Raw genomic sequence first — 15,351 nt, forward strand, 5'->3', positions numbered from 1 at the left:
TGTCCAGGGATCCAAAAAAAAGCGGTGTTGTTGGGTGCGTATTTTTGAATACCCTAGATCAAGGGAAACTTGGAAATGTCCAATCCGAGGGCCTCGACTACACTGTCGGAATCCGTGAAAATCGCGATTGGTCTACTGGATGTTGTAGTGGCAGCGATGAAAGCAGCTGAAGTATCTGCCGAAAAGAGTACTGGTCCGGTAGCCGGTGGCATACATATATTTGAGAGTCTGTAATTTCTATACCGGCATGCCCGCGGGCTATGGAGCCGTCGGAATATCGGATTGTATGACCGTTGTATACGGTTCGTTGAAGTTTTGCTACCGATTTCAGTATTGCGGGGGAGTTGGATCCTGCCCCAAACTTCTTTTTAATTGCCAAGTCAATTACGGGTGCGAGCAGGCTCCAACCCCTGCCTCCACATCAGTGGACCCTGGACACTGGAGGGAGCTCCAGATTGGCAGTTGCAGAAAATAGCAAACTCCCTCGTCAGGGCCAACTGTATTCTCGTCGAAACTTATTGCCCGTTTACAGATAGTTTGTGTGGTCAGTCTGCCGAAAGGAAGCATTCCACTCTCGATGCAGGTTGCCACGTTAGGTGTGAAAGAAAGATGACCAGAACAAATACGGATAGCTTCTCGATTCGTGGGAGCGAGTTTGGAAATTAGCAGATCGCGGGTGAGACAAATGATTTCGATGCCGTTGAAAAGACGCGACTTGAGAATTGCTCTGGCAACACGGAGCCGAGTGGACCGGTTACTGTCCAGCGATAGAACGGAGAAGATTCAATCTGGTTTTGCAACCGCTTTTGACGTCATCGAAATGTGCAGTGAATGTCAGATGCTGATCAAGACGAACCCCTACAACGCGAACTGTTTTTTTTTGACGTAGGACTACATCTGTAATTTCTATATGGTGGTACACTTTGTGAAAACCGAAAAGGAACATGTAACAAAATTATGAAAGATTTTGAAAGTTAATAAGTCAGCTGCCTCTGAACCAATTTTGATAATTTTGACACCAATCGATCAGAAATATTTCTACGCATCTTAAAATTTAAGACTTCATAATTTTTCAAAATGTAACTATTGAAAATTACACGAATGTGCAACTGTTGCTATGATAATTAAAACTATCATGCATTGCCTGTGAAAAGCGATTTCCCTAACACAGATGTCAAAGTTGAATTCCATCTGGTCTCACCATACGGTGTTTATTCAATAACCGTGTGGTGAGTGGGGGTGTTCTCCAGTACACAACGAAAGGCTCCCTGCAAGCAGCGAGCTGCAACCCACATGAGCATTCATAGAAGAAGGAAGAAGCCTCAATTCTATTGATCGGAATCAGTAGCTCTTCGTGAGTCACTGTGGGCCAAAATGAAAGTGCCCTGGTAGTCGCACCCATCTTCCGACGGAGCACCTTAACGGTGTCACTGATGGTTACGAGAACGATGTATACGAAAATGTATATCTCCTTACTGAGTATAATGACGTATTCGTCCAAATGGCTGTTGGCCTGATGGCTTTCGACCTGATGACCAGTGTTGCCAGTATTCCAGATTTTCTGTCGTCTTGCCAGATACACAGACAGATCACGTATATTTATAGATTTTTTAAATATGTTCCAGATTTTCCCAGATTTTTTGTTGCTCAAAATTTGGTTTAGTGGTCGGGCGGTGTCACCCGTCGCTAAGACGTATTGTACTCTAGCCATTCCTAGTGGTCTATTGGTTGTGTTGTTCATTGTGTAGTGCTAAGTATTCAGTCTGTGCAACCTTTGGTTGGAGACGGGGTCGATTGTCTTTTAAATGCTCTGATGAAATTCCATGGAGATTTTGTGAAGACATTAAATAGAATTCAGAAGAGAAATCGTAGAAAATTCTAAAGATGAAGATTCAAGAACGTTAATGAAAGCAAAAACGTAGCAAAAACAGAATTTTTAGATCATTCCAGATTTTTCTAGATTTTATATTTTAACTGATTCAGATTTTTCTTAAAATGACCTAGCAACGTTGCTGATGACCCTACACCAGTGATGATTAACCTTTATTTCACCCCGCAAACTTGGTCATTTAGTCTGTCCTAAGCCACATTCACAGCTTCTTCCTCTCGCACACAAACCGTCGCTTGGAGGAGCAAACCACATCGTTCCAGCCCCAGTTTAAGTTCTTCGCCTTCTCGTACCACAGATGGACACAGTGTTCCTTGCCATTCTTGTTGTCCGGCTTACCGGGCAACCATTTCGAATACGCCACCGGCTTCCCGTTGCCATTCCACACGAAATGTCCCTCCTTGTTTAGATCGTTGGCACCGATCCACAGTTCCACCTTGCCACTTTTGACGGCGTCCAACTTGTTGGCCAAGCTTTCGATCTTCTTTTGCTTGGCTTCGCTATTCACCACAGCCAGCATCCAACCGTTTCTGGTGCAGTACTCCACGGCTCCGTTCCAGGTTTGCTGTTTAAAAGATGCTTTAAGATTTAGGAAATTCGTAAAAATATATCGGCAACAAACTTACCACAGCGTTGGGAAAACAGAACTTGTTGTTTTTGTCGCACTTCTCCTGGCACGCTACCATGCCTGTTAGGAAAAGTGTTACGGCTAGGACTTGAAAAAGCTTCATCTTGGATTGCACAGCTTTGAACTATATGAGGCCTGGTAATCGAGACATGTTTTTATAGTCACGGAGGAATATGATGGCAAATGTCGATCATTATTCAAAATGGCATTGATGGATGTAGCAACACATGAAGAGACAGACGAGTAAATCAATACAGCTGATATCAACTGGTAGCTGTGAATAATGACGCAGCTCGCACTAGGTTGAAGTTGCTCAGACGTAATCGGCTTAATTGTTCGACCTGCTTTTCTCACTGAACACCCGTTCGATCCGATTTGCGTTTTTTTTTATATTTTTGATATGAATTGTTTGTATCAATTAAATTTAGGGGAAAGTGGGGCAGTTGGCCACCTTAAGAAAATCGTCACTACAAAATACCGTGAAAAATTTGCATGATTTTTTTTAATTAGTTAGTTTATTTACACGGCTCAGTCGTGTCGACTGACGCTATGCGGATTCAAAATTCCGTAATTTTTAAATTAACAGTTTGAACAGCAGTAAATCTTGGTTAGTATTGGGTACCAATTACTCAAGGCGGGCTCGAGTGGGTAACAATTTCGATTGGAAAGAGCTAGGTAGGAAACAGGTTAATGAAGCCTCCTTCAGATACTACTCTCGAACGGTTGACCAAATTCTGGCTGGACAGGGGCAAGTAGCACAGAAACAGATGGATAATAAGACTGGGACACAATGTCTGGAAAGGAGAGGATGGTCACATCACTTGGGCCACTAGGGCATCCAATAGTCGTGCTCTGGAGGTGTCATTACCAGGGCAATGCCAAACTGCTTGATCGATGTCATCATAACCGGTTCTGCACCTACATATATTGCTGTCAACGAGGTTTATTCTGTACAGATGTGCGTCTAGGGAGTAGTGGTTGGACATAAGTCTTGACATCACGCGAATGAATACCCGACTTGCATCCAGATCTTTGAACCACGCTCTCCAAGAAACATTTGGAGTAATGGAATGCATCCATCGCCTAAGAGAATTACTTGTCCAATCCTTTTGCCAACTTGGCAGAGAACTCTGACGTACTAATGGGAAAAAACCATCATGTGAAATTCTTCTACCATAAATCTCGCCTTGTTGTGCGCCCACATTTGCGAGAGAGTCTGCTTTCTCATTGCCTGAGATTGAGCAATGTGAGGGAACCCATATATGATCTTTCGACCAGCAAACTCATCTGCTCCCTTTACTTTTGAAAGGAAATAAGATGAGTGTCTACCTTGTTCCATCGACCCAATAGCCTCAATCGAACTGAGACTATCCGAGAAGATGAAGTAGTCTATGGGCATATCGGAAATCATCCCCGGAAAGTTAATTGCTGCTAGCTCAGCAACATAAACGGAACAAGGTTCCTGAAATTTCCGGAAGACGGTTGAGTATTCATTGAAGACACCGAAGCCAGTGGATCCATCAATGCGTGATCCATCAGGGAAATATCTTCTATTGCAATTTACTTGTTGGTACGTTTCAGCAAAAATAAGGGGAATTGAGATAGGTCGAAGTTAATCTGGAACTCCTTGAATAGTCTGTTTCATGGAGAGATCATAGTCAATGGGGGGACTGTAGTTAGTAAAGCGTACATGAGGGGGTTATAGCAAGGAACGCTAACATCCGATGACATATAATTAAGGTAAATTTGCACGAATCTAGACTGGGTGCTCAATTCGAGCATTTCTTCGAATTTTTCAATCACAAAGGTTGTTACTAACACTACATTTGATCAATACTCTTAATGAGAGCTCCCAGAAACGGTTCTGCAGGGGTTTTACGTCCGCTAGAACCACTATTTAGGAGCATATTGTGTGTTGAATGCATACAGTCAAGGGCAATACGTAAACAACGATATTGAAAACGTTCCAATTTGATTAGGTTGCTTTTTCTTGCCGAGAGGAAGCAAAAAGAGCCATGCTCAAGAACTGAAGAAGTAGTCGTTTTATACAGTTTAATGAGGTCTTCCGGGTGAGCACCCCACCAAGTAAAATTCGAATGATGTTAAACCAAATGGATTGCTTCAAGCCCTATTTACAGCATTGATACAAATTGAATATTAAAAGTAAACTTTTGAATCTTATGCAAGAAGATTTAAAAAAGGTTCGTTTTGTAAAGTAAAATGAACAGCCTGTCGGTATGATATAAGCGACCTTGTAAACAACGGGTTAGAATATTATGTTCTATTGAGGCTTTATGAAGAGTCAACAATGAACAGTTTTAGCATAAAAAGATTTAACAAAAACAATTATTTTCTGTAGAACAAATTAAATTTAAGAAGTACTGCCTATTTAGGGCTATACTTTTTCAGTCTTAAGAATGACTGATTTTTACCAAATTAGCTGTTTCAAAACATGATTTCATTTGATGCAGTCATAATTATGAAAGGAATAATATAAATTTGAAGAATGTAAGCTGAAATATCATTCGTGCTCATATTGCCCCGAATGGACTTAAATCCGCTTGCGTGCTCGGATGAGGCGTACGACATATATGTGAGTAAGTAGTGTTGTATTTCGGCAATTTTAAATTACAAAATTAAATATTAAATGGGATTTCCTTTATTTAATACACTTCACACGGAGCAACACTAAAGTTCAACCTGTTGCTGTGAGATCTCGCCGTACACTGATGGTAGCTTCTATCTCATACCACTTCGTTGCGATCACTCGTCGTCCGTTTCTCTTTTCCTTACATTTCGGTCATCCTGAGAGGGATCTGGACTCCAGACCCGATACCTCTTCATATGGCACGCCGCAGTTGTCGTTCGCATTGGTCCCTCGCCGCTTACCTTCTCAACGTCATAACGGTCATTTGCCTTCACAGTCACGACCTTGTATGGTCCCAGATATTCCGAGGCGTACTTCTTCCCAGATCCGAATTGTGTACGCTTAATGGCCACAACATCTCCTGTTCTGTAGTTCGTCGCTGGCTTCGCACGAAGATTGTACGTATTCCGCTGTTCTTCCTGCGCCTTTTCAATAGCAGCCCTTGCCTTCTCCCGGATTTCATATCTCTGGTCATCGAATTGGGCCATCTTTATCTCCTCTAGTATTTCACCCAGTCGAATATCACCTTCATGCCGGATTTGAACACCGAAAAGAGCTTCGAACGGTGTTACACTCGTACTTTGATGAACACTTGCGTTAATCCAACGTTGGATGTTGCCGACATGTTTATACCATTTGGTTTTATCGTCTACGCTCAGTTTCGTCAACATGGCCAGGATCACCTGATTTACGCGTTCGACTTGACCATTTCCTCTCGGAACACCTGTGGTAATATCGATGTGCTCCACATTCTGCTCGGCGCAATACTCCTTGAAATCATGGGACGTAAAGGCCGATCCTTTATCGCTAACGATACGCCTAGGGTTTCCAAACAATTCACTCTGTTGCCGTAGCCGTTGGATCACCTCGGCCGCATTCGTTGTCTTAGTAGGATAAATCCACACGTACTTCGTGAAACCATCCACTACCACAAACAAATACTTGTAGAGTTTCTCCGTTGCATCCATGGGTCCCACATGATCAATATGATAAGTATCGAAAGGAACATCGCCCTTTGGGATAGGTGACAGAAGTCCTTCCGTTTTTCCTCGTTTCCGCTCTGCAAGGATGCATTTAACACAGCACTCGATTTGCCTTTTGATTTTAGCACCGAGCTGCGGAATGAAGTAGTCACGCTTGATAATGTCTTCCAGTTTTTTCACACCAAAATGTCCACTTTCATGCGCACGTCGTATGATTACACTCTGTAGCTCTGCTGGCACGACAACAACTTCTCGTCCATCCACAATTTTCATCAGCAGGTCACTTGTCACTATGTAATCCTCGAACGGTCGAGTTTTGAGCAGCTCACAAATCACTCGGAGTCTCTCATCACGTCCTTGGGCAGTTTTAATCAGCTCCACTAGTGGGTCACCAGTCGTAACCATAACCGGTGCCCGGCTCAAAGCATCGACGTGTTGCATACGGGAGCCTGGTCGATGTTCTACTGTGTATGTGTACTCTTCAAGTACCAATGCCCATCTGGCCACTCTTGGACTAAGATGTTTCCCTTTCAACGTATGCTGGAAAGCTGCACAGTCTGTCACAATTTTAAACGGTATGCCGAGCAAGTACACTCGAAAACGTTCAACCGCATTCACGACCGCGAGCACTTCCAGATGATAAGCACTATAGTTTTTCTCCGCACTCTTCGTTTTTTGACTCATGTAGTAAACGGGATGAAATTTTCCGTCATGATCCCGTTGGAGTAACACTGCACCATACCCCTCCTTACTCGCATCGGTGTGCACTTCAGTTTCAGCAGCAGCATCATAAATTTTCAGCACCGGATCTGACACCAAGCAATCCTTCAGCTGCTCGAAACTTCTGCTTTGCTTCTCACCGAACACAAACGGTACGTCTTTTTTCAGCAGATCGGTTAGCGGTCTTGCAATAAGCGCATAACCCGGCACAAACTTGCGAAAGTAACTGGTTAATCCCAAATACCGTTGCAGTTCTTTCTCGTTACACGGGACGCGAAAATTCTTCACAGCACGAATCTTCTCGGGAGACAGTCGATAGTTTCCTTCACTAATTAAGTATCCTAGATACTCGACCTCACTCTTCAAGAACTGTGACTTTCCCCAGTTAAACTGAAGTCCGTTTTCACTGGCCACCTTCAACACTTGTCGCAATATTGCGATGTTTTCTTCCGGTGTGTCGGATGCAATAATTGCATCGTCGACGTAAATAATCAACACTCCACTTCTAATCAACTCTCGAAAAACATCCGCCACGAACCGACTAAAACTCGCGGGGCTGTTACATAACCCGAACGGGGTTTTGAGGAACTCGTATTGTCCCATATGCGTCACAAAACTGGTATTTTTGACTGGAAGCCTCCACTGGTACGTGGAAGAAAGAATTCTTCAAGTCAAGAGTAGTAAACACTTTAGAATTTTTCAACTTATCGATTTGGTCCTCAATGTTGCGCATTGGGAAACAGTCTTTCACTATTTTTCGGTTAAGCTGTCGGTAATCGACACACACACGCAGCGAACCATTTTTCTTCGGAGCCAATGTTACAGGGCTTGCGTATTCACTAACACTTTCTCGGACGATTCCCGTTCTCAGCCACTCGTCGATAGTTTCCTCCAAAACTTTTTTCTCCTTAGGCGCAAATCGCCGTGGAGCCAAGTGAATAGGCTCATCATCGGTTAAGATGATCTTCGTTTCAATACGGCTGTCCACCTCACTTTTTGGGTTGTAATTTGCGATTATATTCTTGATCACTTCAGCGTACGGGGTATCCACATCGACCGTTTCCGGCTCGCACGCATTCAAAATCTGCATAATCTCACTCTCTTCCGTAGCGTCATCTTCATTCACTTTTTTTTTAATGTTTACTCCCTTCTGATTCACTTCCACATCCATGTAGCTTAGCGCGCTCATGCCGAGTATGGCGTCGTATTTCATACACCCCGGTGGGACGACATAAAATGTCATCGTCGGAAATACATCCGCTCCAACACACACATCAATCTCCACCGTACCACGCGCTAGTGTTTTTGCTGCACCGAATCCACTAAAGCTCATCGTCGTACAATGCAACAATGGCTTTCCAACTTTCATGTACACACTCTCACACAGCAAATTATATCGGCTCCCCGTATCAAACAGTGTGCGCAGAACGGAACCATCAACTTGAATCTCACACACCGGCATGCCTTCCGAGAGCGCATTCACTTCGGCTTTCTTTTTATCTCGCTCACAGTCTTTGGCACGATGCCCGTGCTCACCACAACCAAAACATTTTGGACCACGCGACTTTGTGTCACAGTCATTCGCATAGTGGCCCCGATTACCACAAATATAACAACGCACACTGTCGCTGGCACTGGCTGTGTTAGTGGAATCTTTAGCACCCGACTTCGATTCCTTCTTCTCTTTATCACGATCACGATCAATTGAGGTTGTGTTCTTCGTTGCTCGGCTACTCGGTTCACGCATTTGACTCTTCATCTTTTCGTAATGTTTTACGCGTTCTTTCAATTCGGCAATGGTTTTCGCCCCATATAGGCAAACCTTGTTCACCGGAATATCATTCACTCCGTTCACCACATATTCACAGACGGCTTCTTCTTCAAAACGACCTCGTTTTGCAATATTTTGCATGTGATAAATGTATTGCAAAAACGATTCATCGTTCTTCTTCTTTCTGTTTCGCAGCAACTCGTGTATCTCAGCACTCGAAACTTTATCACTGAATTCTGCATCTAGGGCGGCACTCAACGTCGCCCAACTGTTCAAACCACTCGAACTGTTCACGAACAACTTTGCCGTACCCTTCAACAGTCGACGACCGTAAACAAACTTATGTACCTCACTCCAACCAAAATTTTTGCTTGTTTTCTCAAACTCTTCTAGCCAATCACGGATTTCTCTGTCAGTGCGCTCTCCAGAAAATTTTTCAAGGGAGTCACCAATATCATTGAACGTGAACTGTGGCACACGCACACCATCTCGCGATCCCACATTTTCATCTTCACTCGACGATATCTCCGGCTCCGATTCCGTTTCCTCTCCGTTTTTCTTCGGAGTGGACGTGACAATATTCTCCCTAGCCGAATGGAGCACCGTTTCCTCCTGGCTATTCTCACAGACACTCAATAATCGTCGGATCAATTTCTCTTTTTTGCCGTTCGTAGGCAAATTCTTTGCGGAACAAAACTCGCGGAGCTGCGGGTTTGTCAGCCTAGTAAGTACCTCTCGCACGAACATGCTCTCTCACTCTGTTGATGTATCGAAATAGTTCCCTGGTTCACCAACACAGGAAAACACTCTCTCGTTTGACGTATCCCCGGCGGCAATACGCAACACTGTGGAGACTTTTCTCCAATCCCACTTAGAAAGTTCTCTTTGGTGCGGAGACTTTTCTCTATCGCCAGCACCTCACGCTCACACAGACTCTGGCACTAAAGACCGCTCTCGATCTTTGCACGGGTTTCAAATGACGCCATTTGCAAAAAAATTGCAAATCCTGCGTTCAGCACCAAATTCTCGCTCAAATTGACTCAAAACATGAGGGAAATCCCGGTTGAGCCCCCATGTGAGTAAGTAGTGTTGTATTTCGGCAATTTTAAATTACAAAATTAAATATTAAATGGGATTTCCTTTATTTAATACACTTCACACGGAGCAACACTAAAGTTCAACCTGTTGCTGTGAGATCTCGCCGTACACTGATGGTAGCTTCTATCTCATACCACTTCGTTGCGATCACTCGTCGTCCGTTTCTCTTTTCCTTACATATATGCTTTTACGGAAACCTGGCTCAACTGCAACACACTTTCCACTCAGATTTTTGGACGTGTATATACTGTTTTCCGTCCTGACCGCACAAACCTGACAAGTACTAAAAAATCTGGTGGAGGTGTGCTTTTGACTGTTCGTTCCAACTGCAAATGTCGGCTATTGCAACCACCCAACTGCACTTCTGTCGAACAGGTATGGGTGGAACTTTTCGTCCCTGGCTTCACATTATTCATGTGTGTCATTTACGTACCTCCTGACCGTGTCACCGATGCAACTTTGATGTCTAAACATTGTGAATCATTGGCTTGGATTACCTCACGCATGTCTTTGGCAGACAAGATCCTCATTCTGGGTGATTTTAACATGCGTTCTGTGAACTGGATTCAAAATTCATCGGATTACCTTGCGCACTCATCGATGAACCTAGTTCAAAATCAACTCCTGGATGATTATAGTACAGCGGGACTCATCCAGCTCAACTCTGGCTGTAACTCCAACCATCGCTTGTTTGATCTCTGTTTTGTTAGCCAAGATCTCAATCACGATACTACTGTTTCTGAAGCTCCAATCCCTCTTGTTAAGGAATGCCGCCATCATCCGCCTCTTCAATTGTTCATAAAGGAATGTGTTCCTAATGAATTCATCCCTGTCACCGAAGCCACTGTTTATCCTCTATCGGTTGGGAGAACATGTTGCATGATTTGAGCGTCGAAACAACAGTTCAAGTCTTCACTTTCGTCGTAGCTTACGCCATAGATCAGATCACACCCAAAATAGTGTGTAAAAATCTTGTGTACCCACCCTGGTCCAACAACCTTCTTAAGCGCCTGAAGTCGGTTAAAAGATCGGCTCTTAAAAAACTGTCCAAGAATCGTAACTCCTACATACGGTCGTATTACCTCGCCTGCAACAGTAGATACAAACGGCTAAACAAGAAACTGTTTCATACTTATCTGCGTCGAATGCAACGTAATTTAAAAGACAATCCTAATAAGTTCTGGTCATATATCGACGAACAGTGGAAGGAAATAGGACTACCTTCAACCATCAAGCTCGGCCATAAAGAAGCTTCTTCTCTTCCGGCCATATCTGACCTTTTCAAAGAACAATTCTCAGCAGTATTTACTGACGAATCATTTGACCTACATCTGGTGACTGATGCTGCAGCTAATGTACCTCCCCGCTCTGCCACTGGTCCTCATCCACGGATATCACATAATACTGTTGAATCAGCTTGCGCTCGGTTGAAATGCTCACCAAACCCCGGTCCGGACGGCATACCATCTATCATCTTGAAGAAGTGTAGTTCTGCTCTCTCGCATCCTCTAGCTATTATTTTCAACCACTCGCTCTCATACGGATCTTTTCCTAAAACATGAAAGATATCATTCGTTTTTCCCGTGTACAAAAAAGGCGATAAACGAGAGGTTTCAAACTACAGAGGAATCGCTACACTATGTGCTACGTCTAAACTATTTGAGCTGATTGTCCTCGACTTCCTCAAGCATCATTGTCTCAACTACGTTTCTGCGACACAACATGGGTTCATGCCGAAGAGATCCACCTGCACCAATCTGGTTCCATACACGTCCTTTATCATCGAGGCTCACAAGCAGGTCGATGCCATTTATACTGATTTTTCAGCTGCTTTCGATAAAATCAACCATGAAATCTTGATCGCAAAGCTTGAACGTCTTGGTTTCTCTGGTTCGTTGCTAGATTGGCTAAACTCTTATCTGGTTGGTCGTTCAATGTCGGTCAAAATTGGTAATACTATATCAGAACCATTCCATGTCACATCTGGTGTTCCACAGGGCAGTCATATTGGACCATTCTTATTCTTGCTGTACCTGAATGACGTCAACCTAGTGCTCAAATGTTTTAAGCTCTCGTATGCCGATGACTTCAAACTCTATTATGTAATAATCTGAGAAGAAAAAGCACATTTCCTTTTTCCAAATGGTGCGCAACTAATCGTATGAGCTTGAATGCCAACAAATGCTCAGTAATTTCCTTTGGACGTGAACGTTCTGTCATTTCATTTGACACCATTGCTGGAATATCTCTAAAGAGAGAATCTACTGTTAAGGATTTGGGTGTTCTCTTAGATTCGATACTTACTTTTAAAGATCATGTAGGATATATAACCTCCAAAGCTTCTAAATGCCTGGGCTTTATTTTTCGAGCTGCAAAAAATTCTCGGATATTCACTGTTTGAAGACCCTGTATTGTTCTTTAGTTCGCTCTACATTGGAGTATGCAGTTGTGGTCTAGGCTCCTTACTATCAGAACAGCGTTCAGCAAGTAGAAGCTATCCAACATAAGTTTATTCGCTTTGCTCTTCGACGTTTGCCTTGGAATGATCCATATAATCTCCCTAGATATGAAGATCGTTGTAAATTAAGTGACCTTGACCTTCTGGAGTTTCGTAGGAATATCACTAAGACTTGTTTCATATCTGATGTTGTTCAATCTCACATAGATTGTCCTACAGTGTGACGTGAGTTGAATTTTGATATTCGTCGTCGTTCTCATCAATTTAGTAGTATGTGTCGTGTGTTCAACCGTTGTTACCATGTCTTTGACTTTCATCTGTCACGTTCCATTAATAAAAATAGGTTCCTTGAAGTGCTCAGTTAGTAAATTATAGGTAGTAGTAAGAAATAGAATGAGGTCGTATTTTGTTTAGTCTTAAGTTAATAATGTATCATTTGGAATGTACTGTTCTATTGATGCGAAAAGATGAGGAGGTTTTATGCCCATTTGATAAGCTCCACTCAAATGTGCTTTTCCCTGCTCCCAATAAAGAATAAAGAATAAAGAATATTTTGTTAAGAAAATCTTTTATGTTTATTAAAATCTAGGGAAAAAATCGCACCATATAAGAATCCAATGATTATTTACAAAGCTGCTTAAGGAATATCAACCATAGGTTACAAGACACTGTGGTGGCGGGGGGGGGACACCCCTCACCATCCCTCTCCAAAGGGGGAGTTTGGTAAAGAGAGATGAAAAAACCGATGTGTACCTTCCTTAAAAGTTGTCCTAGTTCGCTATTCTAATATCTATATACAATCTTCACACTGCCGTACTCTAACGGAACTATCAACTCTATGCTTTCATCTACTCCATCTATCGTATAAAAATTACCACTACAGTCTGTTATTTGAAATTAGCATCTTCAACTATTTTTCGAATATTTACTCTAAAGAAAAGTATTTTCTTAGACTTAAATGAAATGGATAGTTAAAGCAGGCTTCAAGCATTAAGCATGCAACATTATTTTTATTAAAAAATATGATCAATAAGTTGATTTTCAAAGCAGGTGGCCATATTGCCCCACTTTCCCCTACATTCGCTTCCCTGAAATTCTATAATTACTCGCACTAAATAGTGCGAGCTGTTTCAACCATATCGCATTCGGTTGGGTTTTGGCTGAATGAACGTCCGCACATGCAACTCAAAATAGGTTGGTTTGACTGAATGCGATCTACTTCGAGTGCTCATTAAACAAAGATAGTATGTCCAACCTGTTGAGGTTTTACTGGTAAATATTTATTCTGAAAAAGTAGCGTGTGCCGCTTCCTAAATATGACGTCCCTACAGTTCATAATTTCATCAAACATCTTAGTTAATTAATTACCTTAAATGTAGCGACCTTCTCACGCTACCCAGCACTTTTCAAAGAAAGAAAAAAAGCACTCTTCTCCCGTTGAGCAAACAGAACCAACACCAATGTAGTCACGAAACCCAAATGCGATAAGGAATACCTAGCAAAAAACGGAACAAGCACCCACACCGCGGCTGACCAGCAGGGAAACCACTGCCCGCTGAAATGAAGACACCGCACCTAATTTATGTTGACTGAAATCATTAATTTATATAAGCAGAGTCTCAACATTTTCGCTGTTCCCATCCCCTTGACGGTTCTCTCTGATCTATGGTGGCGTGTTTTCAATCTTGGCGCTTAAGGTCACCAAGGAGTCCATTTCTCCACCAGGTTCTTTATCAGCAAACCGAGCGGGTGTTGTGTTTCTGAGACGCTGTTGAAGTGAGGAAAACGCACTACTTTCAGGCGGGAGTTTCGTTTCCGATGTTGATTAGTCGGTGGCTAAGATGTGGATGGTTGTTCGGGTCAGAATTGTGCTTTTTGATTGCATGGCAACGTACATGAGCTGGAGGAGATTCCGTTGGACAGCAGTTCTCGAAATTTCGTTGATTGTGATCCATTTTCTGCTACTCTTTCAGTCTGGATAGGCTACTGAAATCAATTTGGGGTCATTTAAAATTTTACTGTGCTTGTCTTTTTTTAAATATGGTGATTTAGCTTCAGCTTTACAATCACAAAGTTTTGTTCACCAGTAAAAAGAGTAAATATTCTCATCCCCTCGGTAAATATGTCAAGTTCACAGTTATACAAATGAAACAATAACGTGTAGAAGCGGAACCCACCTAAAAAACGGAATATTCCGAGATTTGAGTTATGAAGAAAAATCAAACCAACTAACTCTTTAATAAGAAAAATCCCCAAAGGATTGGTACAAAGCAAAAAATAAATTTTGATATCACATCAAAGTGGATGCACTGTGGATTATTTTTTGTTGTGTAGCCATCATTGCTTCATTTTTTAAGATAAGCAACTTTTCTGAAGACATCAAATTTCCACAACATCAGAGTAAAAATATTGATCTTGGCGTCATCTTCAGTTGTACAACAGCATCTCATCAACATTACCATTTGCTGCCGCTTCCATGTTATCGCCTTCGTTGCCGACGTGGAAAAGATGTATCGACAAGTTCTTCATTATCCCATTGATCAGCAATTGCTGCGCATCCTGTTTCGTCGTAATCCATCGAATCCACTCGACACATATAAATTCCTCACGGTCACGTACGGTACCGCATCAGCTCCATACTTGACAACTCGAACCCTGCTACAGTTGGCCGAAGACCAAGGAGGCAAGTATCCGGAAGCCGATCAACCTGTCATCGAAGATTTTTATGTTGATGACCTTCTCTCCGGTGCAGAAAACCTGGAAACTGTTATCGAAAAACGTCATCAAATCACGGAAATGCTAGCATCAGCTGGATTCCCACTGAGGAAGTGGTCGTCCAACGTTCCGGAAGCTTTAACTATAATACCACTCGAAAATAAGGCAATCAAACCCCTCTTCGATGTGCAAGATGACCAATCAGTGTCCACGCTTGGACTAGTTTGGGATACAAGAACGGATATGTTGAGATTAAACGTCGAAATGCCACTTTCTGCAGCGGTATTTATAAAGCGTAAAGTAAAATCATGCATCGCTAGAATCATTGATCCGCTAGGACTCGTCGGCTCGGTTATTGCTACAGCTAAGATGTTTATGCAACGGCTCTGGAAGCTGAAAAGCTAGGATAATCAACCCTATGAGTGGGACAGACCTCTTCCACC

At 42.6% G+C, this 15,351-nt stretch overlaps 2 protein-coding genes across 3 annotated transcripts in view; one reads left to right on the forward strand and one right to left on the reverse strand.

The window, feature by feature from the left end:
• LOC135710939 (lachesin-like) overlaps window positions 1–15,351 on the forward strand; it is a 280,940-nt gene that overhangs the window by 114,157 nt on the left and 151,432 nt on the right. The window lies entirely within an intron of this gene.
• Window positions 1,950–2,625, reverse strand: LOC135710902 (perlucin-like). The gene is made up of 2 exons (XM_065233609.1): window positions 2,515–2,625; window positions 1,950–2,453 (listed from the first exon to the last, which is right to left on the reverse strand). The coding sequence occupies exons 1-2, from the start codon at window positions 2,617–2,619 to the stop codon at window positions 2,091–2,093; spliced, it is 468 nt and encodes a 155-aa protein (XP_065089681.1). The 5' UTR covers window positions 2,620–2,625; the 3' UTR covers window positions 1,950–2,090.

This window comes from Ochlerotatus camptorhynchus, unplaced genomic scaffold (assembly GCF_037179485.1).
Source record: "Ochlerotatus camptorhynchus isolate MF236.1 unplaced genomic scaffold, CSIRO-AGI_Acam_v1.1 ptg000406l, whole genome shotgun sequence".
In the NCBI taxonomy this organism is placed as follows: domain Eukaryota; kingdom Metazoa; phylum Arthropoda; class Insecta; order Diptera; family Culicidae; genus Ochlerotatus; species Ochlerotatus camptorhynchus.